This window comes from Danio rerio, chromosome 3, assembly GCF_049306965.1.
Source record: "Danio rerio strain Tuebingen ecotype United States chromosome 3, GRCz12tu, whole genome shotgun sequence".
Taxonomy (NCBI): Eukaryota; Metazoa; Chordata; class Actinopteri; order Cypriniformes; family Danionidae; genus Danio; species Danio rerio.
Window position 1 is genome coordinate 4,816,625 of NC_133178.1, and position 21,204 is coordinate 4,837,828.

General features: G+C 37.8%; 3 protein-coding genes across 5 annotated transcripts in view; 1 reads left to right on the forward strand and 2 right to left on the reverse strand.

Annotated features, from left to right (window-relative positions):
• Positions 1-5,773, reverse strand: part of gga3b (golgi associated, gamma adaptin ear containing, ARF binding protein 3b) — a 28,708-nt gene extending 22,935 nt beyond the window's left edge. For 2 of the 3 annotated variants that reach the window (XM_073943936.1, XM_009299108.5), the window contains exons 1-5: positions 5,514-5,773; positions 2,687-2,771; positions 2,550-2,622; positions 1,056-1,154; positions 200-323 (exon numbers count right to left, since the gene is read on the reverse strand). In XM_073943936.1, coding sequence (XP_073800037.1) covers positions 200-323; positions 1,056-1,154; positions 2,550-2,622; positions 2,687-2,771; positions 5,514-5,562 — 430 coding nt within the window. In that variant the 5' untranslated portion in view covers positions 5,563-5,773. The remainder of the gene's footprint in view (positions 1-199; positions 324-1,055; positions 1,155-2,549; positions 2,623-2,686; positions 2,772-5,513) is intronic. The other variant, XM_073943937.1, reaches the window with a different exon arrangement.
• Positions 1-21,204, forward strand: part of LOC141381111 (zinc-binding protein A33-like) — a 397,850-nt gene that overhangs the window by 216,817 nt on the left and 159,829 nt on the right. The window lies entirely within an intron of this gene.
• On the reverse strand, positions 7,214-15,610 carry LOC101882642 (sterile alpha motif domain-containing protein 9). The gene is made up of 4 exons (XM_073943935.1): positions 15,539-15,610; positions 15,043-15,164; positions 12,108-12,170; positions 7,214-11,978 (listed from the first exon to the last, which is right to left on the reverse strand). The coding sequence occupies exons 3-4, from the start codon at positions 12,129-12,131 to the stop codon at positions 7,551-7,553; spliced, it is 4,452 nt and encodes a 1,483-aa protein (XP_073800036.1). The 5' UTR covers positions 12,132-12,170; positions 15,043-15,164; positions 15,539-15,610; the 3' UTR covers positions 7,214-7,550.

Below are 21,204 nucleotides of genomic sequence, written 5' to 3' on the forward strand. Positions count from 1 at the left end.
AAATACATTTAACTTGACTTCAAGGGGGGCGAGGAAAACTATTGGGAGGGCGGGGCGCCCCCCTAATATAAAGGTAGGTGAAACACTGATTTGAGTTTGTATGTATATTTGTAGTATATGTGTGCATTTTTGTTTGTATGCATATGTGTGTGTGCGTGTTTGTGTCTGTGCTTGAGTGCATGTATGCGTAAAATCTTACCCTGTCTCTTGAGCGTCTGGTACGCCTCTGCTATCTTGGCCTCATTGGGAAACGCCACCGTCCAGCTGTACAACATCTCTATGATCTTACTCTTCACCTTTTCTGAAATACTGTTCCCCATGTACTGAAACACACAGACACACACAATAATTTTAACATGTCAAATTACACATCTAGTTCTAGAACTTGCGCATAAATATATCAGCAAATCCCAAAGATTTTCGAATCAAAATTCCCCTAATCGTTTGACATTTAAGAGCTGATATTACTATAGCACTATAAAAGCATTGGATAAGTTTACAAACAAATTGACAAACAAATACAACACAGCCTGTCTTTGTCATGACAACTTCATGTTATTAAGACAACATAACTTGTCATAAATCTGCCATAAACATGATTTAGATTTACTAATGAAGCCATTGTAATTGGTATTAGAATTATATTTCAGAATCATTCATATATTTTTGTTAAATTTTTTTTTGTATTAAAATGCCCTTAAATATTAATGACACATTGTAAAATTACCTGACAGAGTACAGACTCCTTTAACGGGTAATTTTAATTACAAACTCAGTATGTTACACAGAAAAAAAGTGATCAGAAAAATATTCATGAAGATTATAAAGGCCTCATGGTGATCATGTTTATGACAGATTTATGACAGATTCATGACAAACAATGTCACCTTTCCATTTAAAATGACACTTAATAAGTCAGACGCATGCATAAAATCTCCTTTGCATTCATAGCGTGTCATCAAAGGTGTCATGATAGTGTTATGAAAACTCTCTTCAATAAAAGTGTTACCAGACATAATTAAAAAAAAACTATGTATAACAGGAAAACCACTTACCATAGGTGAAACCACTTTAATCAGCTCATTTAAAAATCTATATCTGGCTATTTCTTTGTGAAATCTTCGCCCGCAGTTCTTCATACAGGCCTCCAGGACCTGCAGACACACATACACACACACACATCATGTCATCTGTGCAGAAACTCATAGTAAAGCTGTGATGCTGGACGAGCATTAAAGAAACACTCCACTTGGAAATATGCTCATTTTACAGCTCTCCTAGAGTTAAACAGTTGAGTTTTGCCATCTTTTAATATATTCAGACAACCTCCTGAACTGGCGTGAACACCTTTAGCTTAGCATAAATCAATGAATCAGTCTAAGCTGAACTACCGTGATCTCTGGCGCTGCATCAAGAATCCTCATTCATCTATTAGCCATATCACCACATGGGCTCAAGATTACTGCGGCAAACCTTTGTCAAGTACCACAATACGCAGTTACATCCACAAATGACAGTTTAAACTGTACTGTGCCAAAAGGAAGCCCTATGTTAACAGTGTCCAGAAGTGCCGTTGACTTCTCTTGGCTGGGATGCATTTGGAATGGACCATCACACAGACATGTACTGTGGTCATATGAATCAGTTTTTCAGGTATTATTTTAGGAGAAATGGACACTGTGTGCTCCAGAACAAAGAATAAAAGGATCATCCAGACTGTTACTAGCAACAAGTCCAAAAGCCAGAACTTGCACTTCTGTGATGCACCATTAATGCTGAAAATATTTTGGAGCACAACATGCTGCCCTCTTTTCCAGGCCCATGCATATTCAAACAAGACAAAGCAAAAGCACATTCTGCACACATTATAAAGTCCTGGCTGTGGAGGAGGGGATACAGGTACTTGACTGGCCTGCCTATAGTCCCGACCTGTCTCCAATAGAGAATCTGAGGTGCACTTTGAAGCACAAAATGTGACAACGAAGAACCCGAAGGTTTGCAGGAAGAATGGGACACCATGAAACACTTCATCTCTTGGTGTCTTCAGTCCCTAAACGTCTTTTGAGTGTTTTGTTACAATATTACACAGTAAACAAATACTATAGTAAATATGTTTACTGAATCATCTCTCACAGATGTGACCATGGTTACAAAAAGAGCTCCTCAAGCAAGCAGATGCTGACATTGGTTAAACAGATTAGAATTGATTTTCAGGCACAGTGTAATATAAATGCTCTACTATAATCATGGTACAACAGCAAAGTCCCTTGAATAGTACGCCAAAATGAGTACAGTTCCTGGCCATATCGACAGAGAATTGCAAGTTTTCTTATTTTAGATTTATATAGAAAAAATTATATCTGATCAAAATGCTAATGGTCTAATCCTATTCAATTAATTATACTAAGCTAATCTAAGAGTGTTCACGCCAGATCTGAGATCGGCTGAATGGATTCAAAAATGGTGAAACATTTAGCTCTAGGGGAGCTGTACCATAAGCATATTTTATCAAAGAAAAAAGTGAAGTGTTTCTTTAAAACACCCCTCACCGTCAGCGCCTGAAGGGCTTCCCATTCTTGAGCGCAGAACTTGTGAACCAGGAGCCTCACAGCTATCTGAGGACTACAAACACACAGTCAGAGGAGAATCTGGAGTCTTGTGTAGTAGTTAAATTATGAATGCTCACCCTTCCAGCTCCTTATTGATCTGGTCACAGAACCCGATTATATATTCCCAGTCCTCCTGCCTGTTGGTTGGGTGTGTGGCTTTGTCTGTGGAGGACAAACACAGTCGTGAGGGCCAAACAATCGGCCCCGTTGAGCTCTGTGTCTGCGATACACTGGCACAGTAGTGCGAGGGCCAATCACAGAGACGCATATCAATATTACACTCAGCAATAATGACAATATGGCAGAAATAAAGTAAAATTCCAGGATGTGTGTAATAATATACAGATCCATAATAAATCCTGCACTATTGTATATGCGTGGTATGCACATGGGTCCATTTGAAAAAAATACTATAGGTAATACCGAACTATAGTGAAATACTTGAATTAATCTGTTGTAGTGAATCTATTGTAGCTATGGCAAAGCAACAACTGTATAAATTAATCTGTTGTGGTGATTTTGATGTTGCTATGGTAACACAACAACTGTAGCAGTTAATCTGTTGTAGTGATTCTGTTGTAGCCATGGTAACACAACAACTGTTGAAATTCATGTTTTTGGTGATTCTATAGTTGCTATGGCAAAACTATTAATCTGTTGATTCTTTTGTTGTTATGGCAAAACAACAACTGTAATAATTAATCTATTGTGGTGATACTACTGTTGCTATGGTAACACAACAACTGTAGAAATTAAACTTTTGTGGAGATTCTGTTGTTGCTATGGCAAAACAATTAATCTGCTTTGGTGATTCTTTTGTTGTTATGGCAAAACAACAACTGTAGAAATTAATCTATTGTGATGATGCTATTGTTGCTATGGTAACACAACAACTGTAAAAATTAAACAGTTGTATTGATTCTATTTTAGCCATGGTAATACAACTGTAGAAATTAATCTGGTGTTGAGATTCTGTTGTTGCTATGGCAAAACATTTAATCTGTTGTGGTGATTATTTTGTTGTTATGACAAAACAAAAACTATAGTAATTAATATATTGTGGTGATACTACTGTTGCTATGGTAAAACAACAACTGTAGAAATTAAACTGTTGTATTGATTCCATTGTTGCTATGGCATAACAGCAACTGTAGCAGTTAATCTGTTGTGGTGATTCTATTGTAGCCATGGTAACACAACAACTGTAGCAGTTAATCTGTTGTAGTGATTCTATTGTAGCCATGGTAACACAACAACTGTTGAAATTGATGTTTTTGGTGATTCTATAGTTGCTATGGCAAAACAATCTGTTGTGGTGATTCTTTTGTTGTTATGGCAAAACATCAACTGTAGTAATTCATCTATTGTGGTAATACTACTGTTGCTAAGGCAAAACATCAACTGTAGTAATTCATCCATTGTGGTTATACTACTGTTGCTATGGTAAAACAACAACTGTAAAAATTAAACTGTTGTATTGATTCTATTGTTGCTATAGCAAAACAACAACTGTAGCAGTTAATCTGTTGTGGTGATACTTTTGTTATGGCAAAACAACAAATATAGTAATAATTATATTGTGGTGCTACTACAGTTGCTATGGTAACACAACAACTGTAGAAATTAATCTGCTGTGATGATTCTATTGTTGCTACAACAAATCAATGAATCTGTTGTGGTGATTCTATTGTTGCTATGGCAAAACAACAACTGTAGAAATTAATCTGTAGTGGTGAATATGTTGTTGCTATGGTAAAACAACAACAACTGTAGCAGTTAATCTGTTGTAGTGATTCTATTGTAGCCATGGTAATACAACTGTAGAAATTAATCTTTTGTGGTGATTCTTTTGTTGTTATGGCAAAACAACAACTATAGTAATCATTCTATTGTGGTGCTACTACTGTTGCTATGGTAACACAACAACTGTAGAAATGAATCTGTTGTGATTATTCTATTGTTGCTATGGCAAAATAACAATTGTAGAAATTGATCTGCTGTGGTGATTATATCGTTGCTATGACAAATCAATTAATCTGTTGTGATGATTCTATTGTTGCTATGGCAAAACAACAGTTTAGTTTTTCACAACTATAAGATATATTATACTAGAAAACACCACAGTTTACTGTAGTAAAAACTAAAGTATACCACAGTATTGTATAACACTAGCGTACTATACTATAGTGAATATAGTGCAGTATGCTAGAGCATTCATCAACAAAGTGTTGTAAATACTGCAATATGTTGAATACAATCCACTTTAGTATGATTCAAAAATACAGTATTTACTATAAATTACTAAAACTTAGATGTAGAGAGCATGTCTGAAATCATTTATTTGTATTATAATAGTGTTCAATTTGACACATTAAATTAAATCGGTAAAAAATTTTATTTAGTCATTTATTAATAATCCCTGCTGTAAATTCGTTGGGTAAACTTATCATACATGAAGATAAACACAGACTTTGAACTTTAATCTCAACGCAGCGCATCGCTAGATCTATCAATCTCTGATTTTATAAAGCATACTACAGAGAAGGCTTGGCTTGTGAATAGTAATCAGGAGGCGTGGCGTTCGTATACTGCCTATATCCGATTGGCTGGAAGGCAGACGCTTGCAAGTGGGCGCTGGCGATTTAACAGATCCCACTATGCTGAAGGCTTCGCTTGATATTCTTTATGCATCCTGATTGGACGCCCCGAGAAGGTTACCAGGCAACGTCAATATGAGGTAATACATTTTCATGAGCGAACCTTCGTTATAGTATGATTTAAAACAACGCTGAAAAAGCAGAACAAACCAGTCAGACGGGTCGGAATTGATGCATGCGACGTAAACATAACACTGTAATGTTATTTCAATGTATCATGAAATGCAAATTATAACAGTGCACGTACTGAGCCAGGACTCGAGTGATTCTCCCTCCGGAAACGCCATGATCCTCATTTAAAGCTCTGACTCCATAAATCCACACATTTCCCCCTTAAACACCACAGACATTCGTCAGATTAGGCTGACTATAATTAAAACCAACATCCTCGGCTGCATCCGAGCCTGTATGCGGAGACAAAACACTGCTGTGTTTATTTTATCAAATGAATAGTGTCAGCCGGCAGTATCATCAGATGCCTGTGTGGAGGTCCTTGATTCAGACGCCTCTGGTGATTGCAAAATAAAAGCACGATTGTTCGATTACAAAATAAAAGTCCAAATAATAATTTAGTTTCGAATGTGAAAATTTACAAAAGCAAATAGCATTGAATTAATTAGGAAATAAAGTCAACATACTAGAATAAATTGTCAAAGACGAATTAGATTTTTAATGACGGATCGTAATATCTGTCTTTGGATATCTTCATGACCTTCACTGTTATAGAAAATGCACTATTGTTTAGTACAATACAATAATTAGCGGTTTTAATTAGTAAAGCAGCTCAGAGATTTACTCGTGTAGCAAAGACTTACTTAAATGGGTTTTAATAGCATTTTGACCCAATAAGTAGTCTAACTTAGCTGTCTACTTTAAATAATGAGGCATTATTTACTCTAATATTTTTGTTAAACTGAATTATAAAGTTGAGATGTCCTAATGCAGTGGTTCTCAAACTTTTTTCATCAAGTACCACCTCAGAAATAAATCGTCTCTCCAAGTACCACCAAAAATGACCAGTATTGAAATACAGTCGCGTAGTAGGCCCAGTAAAGCAGCTACAACTCTGCACAGTAAAAAAACGTAGCAGATTATCTCAGAAATATAGGCTACATGTCATACATGTCGTATTATATATATCATTTTTTGTAAATTTTGAAATGTGTGTAGCATTTGCATGACATATTTCATTCCTCCGCGTACCACTAGAAGGAAGCCTGCATACCACTAGTGGTACACGTACCACAGTTTGAGAACCACTGTCCTAATGTATATAGGCCATACATTACAATGGAGTTTCATTAATGTTAGTTAAAGGGACAGTAAAATGTAAATTCTGCCATCATTTACTCATCCTTCACTTCTTCCAAACCTGTTTCTTCTGTTAAACACAAAACAATATTTTGAAAAATGATTAAAACATGTAACCATTTACTTCTATTGTATTTGTTTTTACTACTACTATGTCAATGGTTACAGGTTTTGCGCTTCCTTCAAAATATCCTATTTTGTGTTCAACAGAAGAAAGAATCTCATAAACGTTTATAAGCACGTTAGAATGACTATATAAGTGAGTACATTTTCATTTTTGAGTGAACTATTCTTTATTATATATACTAGAATGTACAGTGTTTATTAATTATAGTTTAACATTGTAATGTGAAGTGGATGCTGACAAGGGAGGTGGGGATCCAAATGCAGGGTTTATTACAGGCAAACAATTTCTGGTGGGCCGCAACTCTGCACAGTTTATCTCCAACCACCTCCAACTCACACCTAATTGAAAGTCCCTTGTAGTCTTGAACATCTTGATTAGTTTCATCAGCTGTGTTTGAGAGCTGCGGCCCTCCAGGAATACAGTTTGAGACTTAAACAGGCTCTATCTTTATAGACTTTTCTTTGATAATAAAAGTAAACAAATAATAATGAACATATATGACAAATGAGTAAATGAACTATCAATTTATTGGTAAAATACAATCATCAATGCAAGTAAAGAAACATAAGAAATCCCAGTTTCAGTGAAATACAGCATTTGTTCATGCAGGCTCTCTCTGGAAGTCTATATATTTGCGGCCACTGTCCTGTTTTTAGGAAATTCACATTACAAACTAAGTTTAAAAACATGAACACCAGTGATCGATGATTTATATTAGCTGTTGTGTGTCAGATATGACGAAGAAGCAAACTAAAAATGAGAACAGCTACAGGACTTTATATTGGAAATCAAAAACGTTTCCCATTTGTGTTCTGTATCCCTGTGAGATCAAGCTTTTGAGTCTTTTTACTCAAAGTCAATGTCAAGTGCGACTGGTCCATTCATTGAGAAGCCGATGAAGCAATTCACATTCGTGCCAGATTCTTTATATATCTGGCTTCTGAACATCGGATCAACCATGATGCCAGCAACACTGATAAAGCCATCCCGAATTTCACCAGAAACTCTGAGAAGTTTTTCACTGTCTCTCACTTTGTTCCATATACTTTCATCATCCCACTGAGTTGCGATGTCCTGCCCTGGTGCTAAACAGCAGTTAATATCTCTCTGGGATATCAGGCCAGCATAACCCTCATATTTCCCTAGGTAAAAGTGGACTGCTGCTTTTTTTCCATTAGACACAGGATTCAGTTCAGTGAAATATGATGCCTTCATTTGTGACACAATTGCTGGCAATGCAACATTCCCCTCTTCCCATAACAATAAAATTGTGATGTAGTGCAATGGCAGGATCTCACTGAAAGATGCGGGTTGTATGTTTATATGAGGTAGTAATTCACAAAGGTGTGGGTAAGGCATGATGAACTGAGATTCAGGTTTGATGTTGGCCAGAATTACATTGGCATATATAAAGTTGACTGTGTCCATCAAGGGTTGATCCCTTTGTAATCTAGCAATGAAACGATACTGCTGGATGATCTCTTCAAGAGTTGATGCAGAGTTGTCCTGATATAATTGCTCCAGAAGACCTGTGTAGGAATCTCCCTTGTTCTTCTCCAGACATTGGCGTGTCTGCTCAATTTTAGCCATGCTATTTACGTGCTTGTTATTGATCAGCTCACCCCAATTAATGTCACAAAAGAGGTCAGTGTACTGTTGAAAGTACTTGGACATCCTGTGCATTGTCAGTTCTTTTTGTTTGTCTTTCTCAGCAAAAAATGGAACTAAATTGACAAGAAAATTGTTAAGAAAGATAAAATTTTCCTTCATCCTCTCTTTTAGTTGAAGAAGATATCTCTTATGCTTTAGCAATACCGGGTAGTACGGCTTAAGTCTGGGATTCTTGCTGAGCAAATCTTCAATAGTAATTTTACTCATGAGGACTTGACTGAGGCAGTTGTTGCGAGTGTCTTTTAAGTTAAATAGCGGCATCTTTTGCAGGATTTTTATAACTGTACCTGCAGTTTGAAGGTGACTGAGATGGCCTGCAGTGTTGTAGGTTTCAGAATCATCTTCGCTTTCTAGTCGAGCTTCGGCTTCTTTTATTGCAGTTTTCTGTGTTTCTTTGCAAGCTTCAGTAGCAGACTCAGCCAGTGTCAGAAGCCTATCGAGACTGTCTTGCTTGATGGGATCGTCTTTGTCTTCATCAAAAGCATACTCAAGCTCACACATAAGTACCTGAGGTACTGTATCACATAGATATGAATTGCCCATTGAGTGTTCTTTGGCCTTCTTTGCCCAGTCCATGGCCTTGGTAAAGTCCTGTTTTTTAATGTAATACCTGGCAAGGAGCTGAAACATCATTGCATCATTTTTGAGAAGCTCCGCTACATTGAGAAGAACAGTCTCTTCCATCCCTGGGGTTTCTTTCATGATATCTTGGATAAGAGGTGAAAATAAGACATCTTTATCTGTGGCTGAATGTTGCCTCCTCACAAAGATGATGTGAACATCCTGCAGTAGTTTTTCTTGGCCTGGACTGCTGTCATAAAAGGAGTTAGTTGTGAGAAGAAGGTTAGCAATTTCTGCCTTACTCACTCCATAAGTATCTGAAAGCTCCTTTAAACATTGCTCAGCTATACATGAGTGAATTACCGTCATGCCTACAATGGGAACTTCGCAAAAAACTGTGCATCTTTTCAAAAGAGTGGAAAACACCTCAAATCCATCTTCAACCTTAGCTTTTGTTGGCAAACCAAGAACCTCTTGACATGTAGAGACTGACAGCACTGCGTTTCTCCGGTAGATGTTCAAGAGGACAAGAATAGCAAAAAGCTGAGCATGCTTGTGTTTAAAGTTGAAGCCCTTCAGTGTCTCTTTCACAACATCCTGAATACATTTCAATGAAAATTGGGTCATGAACATGTTCGAGTAAACTGTTTCAGAGTTGGTCTCCTTCAACTCCTTCAGCTTTTCTTCAGATAGTTTTCGTTCCCTTTCAGACAAGTACTGTGGAATGAAAACTGCATTGCCAGCATCTTCAATGTGTCTACAGGCATCCACTCTGATGCAGTTGACAATAATGACTTGTGGACTTCTTGAAAAAACATCCTGGTTTAAACATTCCTTCTCAATTTGATCTTGAAGTCTTTGTACATTCCCATAGTGTTGAAACTCTGTCTTGAGCAATACAGGAAGTCGTGTAGCTTTCCCTTTTGCCTTATATGTTAGTAATTGTACTATCTGTTTAGCTGCTTCTGCTGTGTAATCATCTGTTGAGTCCTGCAGCACCGCACAACGAAACTCATCCCTGAGTGTCCACAGAACATGCATGGCCAGTGTAGTGCCACCACAGCCTTCCATATGGAAGATGTTGATACACGCACAAGCTCTTTTCTCATTCAGCATCTTCGGAATAAGAGTATTGACTATGTGGTCAAACTTGTCCCGTTTAATGACTGAAACTGGCTTGTTCTGTCTCTGACGCTGTTCTGAGTAGTAGAAGTTCCACCAAGTTGCCTCTCCTCCCTTGTAAAAGTTCTCCTCATGTAGTTTTTGATCCTCATTTTCTCCTTCACACTGGTTCACACAAAGAATACTCAGCAAACTTAAGCGTTCCTCTGTTATCTTATAGAGCACAACATTGCTGCCGCCACCACAAGGCAGAAACCGTTTTATTTTGCGGTCTTTAGACCACAGGCTGAGCACAGTGCCATTGACTTCAGCAAAGCTCAGGTCGTAAATGCATTTTAAGATGTCGACGTTATATCGGCCCCTAATGAGATCCCTCCAGTAGTTGTATGTTGCTTCATTGTCACAGATGCATAAGATTTGGTTTTGTCCTCCAAGCTTCTGTAAAAACATATTAAAGGTCTCCAGCAAAATGTCTTTCCCATCTTTAACTTGACTTAATAGCAAGAAAACGACAAGAAACTTGTGAGGTATCTCTTGTTGGCACAGGGAAGAAACTTTATTTTCCACTAAGAATCCTTTCTCTGTCATCCAATTATCATCATCAGACTGGGTTTCGCCATTAATTCCTCCATTACAGAAAACCCAGCTTCTGGATTTAGCCAGCTTTAAGCTGCCTGCAGTGTCTTCAAGTGTACCTGTAGCCGGTAAAACATGATGCCCCTTTCTCTCTTGAAAAAGCTTCCTCAAGCCATTCTCAGCGGATTGTGGATCAAAGTCCAAAACACCCAATAGATTCATAGGAAGAAGGAAGTCCATGCTTTCCAGCTGAACAGGATGAGACTTGTTGGCCACCACAATGTATGATGTAAAGTTTGATATGTCCATAGATGTAGCCCCTCCTGTTATCAAATGTCTGAGTTCAGAGCCCTGTGCATACGTTTTGACAACAGAGAGATGCTTTTCTTCAGCATCTTTCCTCCAGCTGTCCTTCTCTGACATGTCTGTGATATATTTCTCAAACTCCTTTGAGGGTTTAGCTGTAATGAGGTTCCTGCTGCTGCTTCCGTCTCTTATGTAGAAAGACTTGTCACCTTTATTCTTCTTCTTCTTCTCTCCAGCTGTGGGCTGTTGCATCTCATCTTCATTTATCTTCACATTGTTAGTGTGAAAGCGATGGCCTTCACAGATTATAGATGACGGCTCTATGTCCACCTCAATAACATATTTTCCAGAGGGTGTCATGTCTGCTTTGAGAACTTCAACAAATCGAGGAGGTTTAATGCACATCTTTGCTATCTGAACTTTATCTGGATTGAAATGTCTTACAATTGCATATTTGCGTCGATCATCAAACTCATCTGTTTTTGGGATGTCCACACCCAAAATTTGTCCGTGTGGATCGTCTGAAACTCCGAAGTGAATGGTGCCATTAGTGCGGCTGTTCATACAAGCTGCTGCAAATCGAATCACCTCATCAGTGAATTTCTTCATTCTCTTCTCCTCTGTTGTGTTGGTGAAGCCTTTGAATTCATGACAGGGCTGAATGAGGTCTTTAGGACCGGTTTCTGTCACATCTAGAATGCTTTTTTCAATGTACCTGTAAGCGGCATCATGTCTTTTGAAGGGGTAGGGCTTCATGCTTGGCCACCTCACCGTTTTGTTCAGCTGTTGAGTCTTTGGGTTCAAAAGATTAATGTGCTGAATAATCATTTCTACTGCATCTGATTTCATTTGTTGCACTATAAGATAGGTCTTCTCCAAATGAAGAAGATCAGCTCCATTAACTCCCTGACTATACAACAATTCTGCCTCTTCTCTGTTCACATTTATCTCAAGTAGCCATTCTCTCACATGCTCTTTATTCCAGTCCTTTGTGTCCATTGGACGGTTAGATGAAACAGCTGTCCTGCCTTGATTTTTCTGAAAGAAAATCAACAACTAAAGTTACGATAGCATTGACAGTAGACGCCTGGATGTTAATTATTTAATATCTATGAAATAGCAGTAAGATAAAAATATAAAAATATTGGCCTTTTTGGTGCTACTTACCCCAGAATGTGTTGGGGTTTCCATACTGGAACCAAAGACTCCTCTGATCAGGAGGTTATGATACTGTAAGAAAATAAAACATGGTAATTATTATGATGCTTGTGTTAATAATGAAAATAATAGTAATGAAATTAAAAATTATTGAATGCATATATGTCATTTGTGTATAAGTCACAAGTGTTTGCCCCCTACTGATTTCTTAATTTTTGGCATATTTATTACACTTTATTATTTCAGACTAATTTAAACATTAGTCAAAAATAACGCAAGTACACACATCATGCAGTGTTTAAATTATTAAGGGAAAACAAAATGCAAAACTACATAGCCCTTTGTGAAAAAGTGTTTGCCCCCTAAAACTAATAACTGGTCAGGTCAACTTTAGCAGTAAAGTATTTTCAGTATGTGACAAAGGAGGTTGTCACTGGCCTGCGGCAGAACTGCATATGAACTCTTCATCCACATGCATCCATTAAATCACTGTACTTCATACTCACCATCAGCCGATGACAGGGTGCACACTGTTGTCGTGCTGCTGGTGAGTATGGAGTACAGTGGTTTAATGGATGCTTGTGGAGGAAAAGTTTATATGCAGTTCTGCCGCAGGCCAGTGACAACCTCCTTTGTCACACGGTAACTTAATATGTGTCTGTTACAGCAGGGGTTCTCAACTGGTTTGACCAGGGGACCCACATTTTGACATGGTCATCAAGCCATAACCCACATTTTTAGGAACTATTATATAAATTTAGGAATTATAATGAATTTGTATTTATTTGTTAACATACACAAGAAGTGACATAAATCATAAGAAAATCACCAAGACTTAATATTAAACAGTATTTTATTACTGTCATTTAACAAAATGTATCAAATTATAGAAATATTACAAAGTAAAAATGACAAATTCTGTAAACAGTGGTTAAGGTAAAGAAAGGTTCGGTTACCATGAACTAAACTGAACTGTTAATTAAACATATTGTTGTCTGGTTTCTATATGTCGTTTTAGTTTAGAAGGTTTCATGCTCTCTTGTGAGAGCACCTCACTACATATGACACACTGAGGCTTTATGTCTTTTTTTGTTGTCAATATATGTAAATCCATACTTAACATCGTGCATATTTATTGCTATAATTAAATGAAATTTCACAAGTCAAACAGTAGGGTTATCGCATGCGCATTTCAAAATAAAATTCCAGTATAAACAAAATAAGTTAAAAATGTAACTTTTGTTGTTTTTTTGACCACACACTCCGCGACCCACTGAAAATGTTCCCGCAACCCACTTTTGTGCCGCGACCCACCAGTTGAGAAACACTGTGTTACAGCACTGTGGAGGAAATTTGGCCAACTCATCTTTGCAGTGTTGCTGTTGTTTAGCCACCTCGGAGGGTTTTCAAGCATGGACCACCTTTTTAAGCTTATGCCACAGCATCTCAATTGGATTCAGGTCAGGATTTTGACCAGGCCACTCCATAGTCTTAATTTAGTTTTTCTGCTGTGCTTTGGTCATTTTGGATAACTTTCCTGCTGCAGAACCCAAGTTTGCTTCAGCGTGAGGCACTAACAGATGGCTGGACATTCTCTTTCAGCATATGTTGGTACACAGCAGAACTCATGTAGGTCATTAAGCAGCAAGTCAACCTAGATCATAATGGTATGATTTTCTTTTTTAGAAATGCGGTGTTACTTTTGTGCCACACATAATGGAATGCACACCCTCCATAAACCTAAACTCAGTCTTGTCAAAAGTATTGAGTTTGCGATACTTCAATTATATATCGATTTCCCAAAAACAATAGTGCGCTGTTGAGCGCGTTTTTAAACACTGCTGATCTCCACTGTTCCATGTTGTTTTTGCCATTTGTAAATAATGGCTCTTACTATAGTTCACTGCAGTCCCAAAGCTTTAGAAATGGCTTTATAATTTTTCCCAGACTGGTAGATCTCAAATTTTTATATATGTTTTTGAATTCTTTGGATCTCAGCATGATGTCTAGCTTTTGAGGATCTTTTGGTCTACTTCAATTAGTTATCTTAATTAACCGAGTTAAGAATTTAAATGTCACTTTAAGCTGAATACTGGTATCTTGCAAAATAAGCAGAAAAATATTATTTACTGTCATCATGGCAAAGACAGAAGACAATAATTATTAGTAATTCATTAATTCATTCATTTACTCAGTCATTCATTCATTCATTCATTTTTCTTTTCAGCTTAATCCCTTTATTAATCAGGGGTTGCCACAGCGTAATGAACCACCAACTTATCCAGCTTACGTTTTACGCAGCGGATGCCCTTCCATCTGCAACCCAAGTCTCACATTCACACACATACACTACGGCCAGTTTAGTTTATTCAATTCACCTACAGCGCATGTCTTTGGACTGTGGGTGGAAAGGAACACCCAGAGGAAACCCACGACAACACAGGGAGAACATGCAAACTCCACACAGAAATGCCAACTGACCCAGCCGGGGCTCGAACCAATGACCTTCTTGCCGTGAGGTGATCGTGCTACCCACTGCGCCACCGTGCTGCCTAATCATTAGTAAATATATTTGTAAATGCGGACCAGACGCTGTAAATGGTGAATTGAAAATGTGTCTAACAGTACAACTACCTCAAGCTTCTTGATATAGAAGGGTTTAACCTTCATTCTAAAGTGTTGTCTCATTACAAAGAAATAGACAAATAATAATTGACCTATGCATCATATTACAGTTGAAGGATTTTCTGTGTTGAAGAAATGTACTGTAGGAGGAATAATAAACTATATTCTCAATAATTTACTGTTATCATCCAGGTAAATTTGTATAAATCGAAAGAAAGGTTAGTTCTGAGCTGGGTTCAATTCTCATATTAATTGTGATTCTATTTAGTAATTCACAATTTTAAGAAATAGATTTTTAAGAAGTTAATATAATACTAACCTTGTGATGAAAGTTTTCATCAGACTGACTATGGTCGTTTTACACAGTCTGTTCATCAAGACTGCAGCTTCTGTGCATTGTCAGGGGAGTTGGAGTACTTCTGCCCAAACATGGCAACAAATCTGGAAGTGAGAAAAAGAAAAAAAAAAAAGCCTTTTTGAGAAGCCAGCTGAAACCTGATCTACTGGAGCAAAAGTCCACAATGTCTAACCGTTTTTCAGCCCACAAAGACTAAAGCATGTATAAACAGACAACACAGAGCTGGGTTTGCTATACATGCTGTTTACATGTTTTATGTAGGTTTAGTTTTATACTTTTAAAACTAGAGTTCTGTCTATTAGTATGTTGATTTTACAAAAAGACATGCTTGGCAAGACTAAACAAAACTGCCACGGTTTAACTTTAATTTGCTCTATGACTTAAAACATTACTAGACCATAGATCTAGAGAAATGCTAAACATGAAAGATAAATGAAGTTAAAGCTGTTACATTTACCCCCATTTCAAGTATCCTTGTTAAAAGGTCGTTCTCTGTGAGTTTTGCTCTCTCCAATGTTTTTTCTTCCTCTTATAGGAGGAGTGGATACGTGGAAAAGAAGGAATTCAGTCAGGTTGCCACATGTTTCCCAAACCCACACACATTTGTCAGGGCACTACAGTGTGTGGCTCAAAAACGTAAATTTGTCCTCAATTTTTATAATTTTCATTGCATAATTAATTATCATTATTATAAATACTATATATATATATATATATATATATATATATATATATATATATATATATATATATATATATTTATATATTATTTACAAATGCCTACACTTCCTGAAGTTGGCTGATGAAAACACAGTCATTGGACTTCTTGGTCATGTTTACGCTGTCAGGTATTGATGCCTAATTCGGATTTGTTGCCTATATCTGGTTTATTTGCCAGTCCGTTTACACATTCTTTTAATTGTGACCCTTATCTGATTGATGTGTTTACATTTGCCATACAATTTACGACGTTGCCCATTCTCAAGGGGCTCTGATTGGTTAGCTAACATAATGTGCCGTGATTCGCAGATTGGCTCCACGTCATTAGGAAAAGTGTCACGCCTCTATAAGCAAGCGATTTTGTGCAGTGTCAACACTGTCATTGTAGTCACTGTTAGCTGAATCAGTTTGGGGCTGAATCAGACAGAAAATGAAGAGGACACAGCTAAACCTCACGCCTGCTCTATAAAATAAAATCTGACAAGTGTCTTTCACATATTTAAAATAAGCATGTGTAAGTAATATGAAACCTTGACATATCTTTTGTGTTTGTTATTTAAGATGTAGAACGCACGGAAAGCGGCCACATATAGAGACACTGAAGGTGGCAGCAAAGAGAGACACTGCAGAAGATTGTGGGTGTTTACATTGGTTTGACGGATAAATATGAATTTGTAGCTAAATTGTTAGCGGTGCCAAACAGCATTTCCCTCTGTTTACATTCTTGTTTATGTCCCCCCTACAACATACCGTCAACGCTAGAAACTGTGCATGTAATGGATCAATTTTAACAAAAAAAAAAAAAAACACCTACAGGTTGTGGCCCACAGTCCACAGCTTCTGGTATTATGATTGGAGGTAGGGCTGCTTGATTTTGGGAAAAATCATAATCACGATTATTTTTTTCATAATTGTAATCACGATTATTCAAAACAATTACTGTTAAAGTCAAAATTATTAGCGCTCCTGAGAATTTTTTTTCAAAATAAATATTTCCCAAATTATGGGAGAAAGGCTTTTTTCTTTTATTTTAAAAGTAAGTTTAAATATTTTGAAACCAATCTTAAAGTCTATAATATGAGCCCCCTTAAGCAATATATTTTTTGATTGTCTGCAGAAGAAACTAACGTCATACAATGACCTGCCTAATTACACTAATTAAGCCTTTAAATCGCACTTTGGATCTGAATGAATGTATTTTGAAAAATATTTAGTCAAATATTATGTGCTGTCATCATGACAATGATAAAAATAAATCAGTTATTAGAGATGAGTTATTAAAACAAGAAACAGAAATTGGGGGGAAAAGGGTTGCTAATATTCAGGAGGGCTAATATTTCTGACTTCAACTGTATATATAGTTATTTTCCACCCTGCAAAGGAAAGAGAAATCAATACAATAGAATAAAAATATGAAACAAACTGTGCTTTAAGCGTCTTCACTGTAAGAAACACTTTAGCTAAAAAAGTCCTTCAGTCAAGAGTAGATAGGCATGTTCTTCATTTGTTGTTTGATTAATGACAAAAACAGGCGGCAGAAGGATTATCGCCTGCTGTCTCTTTAATTGTTTCTCTTTCACGTGTCTTTTGATTCTTAACTTGTTTGTTTATTACACAAATGAGGGTTAATATAAATCACTAAACACCGCGTTTTGACACCTATTTGACCATTAAAGCGCTCACGTTAAGATGACTTTAGATGTGTGCGCACTCCTCGTCTCAGTGTGCGATTGAGACCGAATGCTGACTGCATGCATCTGTTCTGTGTGCTCGGCACACAAAATCATGCGGTCTTTCGCGCTTTTAAGAGCAACAAGTGTACAACTGGAAAGGGGGCGGTAAATGAAGCAATAATCGTTTATCTCGATTAATGGTGTCTCATAATCGTTAGAAGCCAAAATCGAAATCGAAACCGGATTTTCGATTAATTGCACAGCCCTAATTGGAAGAGTTCTTAGCAGAATCCAGCACTGAACTGGGAGAGATTTTGGAAGCTGTCCTTTGTCAAATGCTAGAGCTATATATTTTATTATAATTCTCTGGAACATAATTAATATTGAACTGTTAGCACTTCTGTCTTTGTGTCGTGTCCTTTGGTAGCTCAAATACAGAAACAGAAGAAGCTCTGTGGAAAAAGCAACATTTGGATGCCATTAACTTTTACTGCTTTAACATTACGACACCTCTGACCACAGCCCTTCTCTGCAAGGGGTGTATGAACGTGGTGAATGCGTGTAACCGGAAGCCCTTGTGATCTCACTAGCCCGGATGTATTTTTTGTAGACCCCAAACTCTGTTTGCTGTAGGCTTTGCTAATTGTTACAACCGGCTCAAAGTTGCAACATTAGAGAGACAATACAGACCAGGTAAATTGAAAAGAGAAATGATTTATTAACAAAACGTATAATTAACAAAAGTATTTAAAGCAATCAAAGTCAGTATAGGTGAAAGTCAGTAGTGAAAAGCATGTGTATGGAAGTGTACTGAGCTCATGATCCAAACACAAAAATAAATCAAAAGCGCCAAGCAGAGACGTCCGGCTAATCGAGCTCTCCCAGACAGAATGCCGGACTCCTTATAAACAACTCGAGATGAGTCTCAGGTGGGATGACCCACTCACCAATCTGCAATCATCACGCAGAATCTGCAAATAACAAACACGCATACAAACAGGTCCCACATGGGACCTAACATCTCCCCCCCTAAAAAAAGAAAAAATATATAAATGCCACAAATACCAATAATTTCTCTTCAATTTTTATACTATTTTTTCCCTATTTTGTTCTCTCTAAACTTTAAACATTAGTACTGCTTAAATTTTCTTAGGATGAAACGGTATAAAGTAAAGCTACAGTTTGGCATACTCCTGCCCCATCTCCTCTCCTCCAGCAAACCGGATCCTGAAAGCATTTAAGAAAAAGAAGAGATACAACAAGACTACCAGACAACTTACCCACTCAGTCACATCACTCAGAATGAGCTCGAGACAAACAGTCAGCAAACACATTGTCCGTACCCCTTATGTGTTTAATTAACAAATTATAGGGTTGTAAAAACAAAACCCACCGCATCAATCTCTGACTGGGACTTTTTAGTGTATGTAGAAAAATTAACGGATTATGATCTGAAAATACAACAACTTGAGAACCACCTCCCACATAAACTTCAAAATATTGGAGTGCCCATATTAAAGCAAGTGTCTCCTTCTCAATAACAGTAGTTTACCTGATAGGAGTTAAATTTCCTTGAGAAATAACAAACTGGGTGGTCCACACCATCCAACCCAGTTTGCAAAAGAACTGCACCTGCCCCAATCTGACTCGCATCCACCTGGATCATAAATGGCTTGTCAAACTGCGGTGCAACAAGAACTGGATTTGAGGAAAGCAGAAGTTTAACATTGTTAAATGCTTGCTGGCAACCAGAGGACCAAACTAATGGAACAGACGCTTTTAATAGATTTGTTAATGGGGCTACTACAGAAGAAAAATTTGGGCAAAACCCTCGATAATAGCCCGCCATTCCCAAAAAACGCATTAAATCCTTTTTTGTAGATGGGATGGGGAACCCCTCAATTGCCCGCACCTTCTCTTTCAAGGGACGCACGTAACCATGTCCGACTTCCCTTCCCAAATAGAACACAGTAGCCTTGGCAAACTCGCACTTGGCCAAATTTACTGTGAGTTTCGCTTCCAATAACCGCAAAAATAAAGCACGAACACGCTCCAGATGTTGTTCCCATGTATCGCTACAAACAACTACTTCGTCTAAATAGACTGCACAACCTGAAAGTCCTGACACAACCCGATTCATTAATCTTTGAAACGTTGCCGGAGCGTTTCGCAATCCGAAGCTCATTACAGAATAGGAATATAATCCGTAAGAAGTCACAAACGCAGTGATCTCTTGCGCTCGAGGTGTTAACGGAATTTGATAATAACCCTTTAACAGGTCGAATTTACTTACGAATTTAGCAGCCCCTACTTGATCCACGCAGTCTTCGACTCTGGGAAGTGGAAAAGCATCAGGTTTAGTGATCTTATTTATCTTTCGATAATCTGTACAAAATCGATATGAATCATCAGATTTTTTTTACCAATAAACAAGGTGAAGCCCAACTAGAACAAGATGGTTTTGCCAAGTTATTATCAAGCAAATACTGAACTTCAGCCTCTAACGCCTGTTGCTTTACCCGTGGCTGACGAACAGGTGTTGCGTCACCAACATCCACATCATGTTCGATCAAATGGGTGCGAGATGGAACATCGCCAAACAACTCTGGAAATTCGTGTATCAGCTTTATTAATTCTCCCTTCTGAGAAATAGTTAGATGGCGCATTAAATTCTCTAAATTAAGAAGCGTCTCTGTATTGGATAACCTCGGTTGCAGCACACAATCAGTTGGAGCCTCATCTTCCTCCATCTCCAGTACAATTTCATCTGTCTGAGAAACCGTTAACACAGCAGATGTTTTACAATCAGTCTGATCACGGGAATAATATGGTTTCAACAAATTTACGTGGCACAACTGCTCACTTTTCTTTCGATCTGGGGTTGAAATAAAATAATTTAACTCGGATATGCGGCGAGTAACTATATAAGGGCCTGAAAATTTTGCTCGAAAAGGTGAAGCAGGCAAAGGCAACAGCGCAAGCACCTGATCCTCAGGAGAAAACTCACGGACTTCAGAATTACGGTCAAATAACTGCTTCATTTTTTCCTGTTTCTTCTCTAAATTCTCTCGCGCTGTCTGACCCGCAAGGACCAATCTCCTCCTAAACCCATTAACGTAGTCCAAAAGACTTCTCGGCGGCTCCTCCCCCTTTAAACAATCTTTTAACAGTGCTAACGGGCCCCGAATTTTATGTGCAAATACCAAATCATTTGGGCTGAAGCCTAAACTAGACTGGATTACTTCTCTAGCTGCCAAAAGAAGCCACGGTAATCCCTCCTCCCAGTTGCAATTTAATTCAGTGCAATACGCACGCAGCAAACTCTTTAATGACTGATGGAAACGCTCCATCGCGCCCTGACTTTGGGGATGGTACGCACTCGACTGCTGATGACGCACTCGCAGTTGTTTTAAGATCTCAGCAAACATTTTAGAGGAAAAATTTGTTCCTTGATCACTTTGAATGATTCGCGGTATACCAAAAATGGCAATGAACTGGGAGAGAGCTTTAACTACAGCTTTCGTAGTAATCTTTCGTAACGGAAACGCAGAAGGGTATCGGGTATTTTGACACATAACCGTCAATAAAAACTTGCTTCCCGATCTTGAAGGTGGTAAAGGTCCCACACAGTCAATTAATAAATGCTCAAAAGGCTGCCCCATCACTGGTATGGGACACAGCGGAGCAGCTTTAAGTGACTGATTGGGCTTTCCTGTCATTTGACATACAT

What these genes read in the sequence shown, in the direction of transcription:
- LOC101882642 (XM_073943935.1), bottom strand. Translation starts at nt 12,131, where the DNA reads ATGGAAACCCCAACACATTCTGGG. An exon ending in AAACCCCAACACATTCTGGG is followed by an intron (nt 11,979 to 12,107) that starts GTAAGTAGCACC and finishes ATTTTCTTTCAG; the next exon opens with AAAAATCAAGGCAGGACAGC.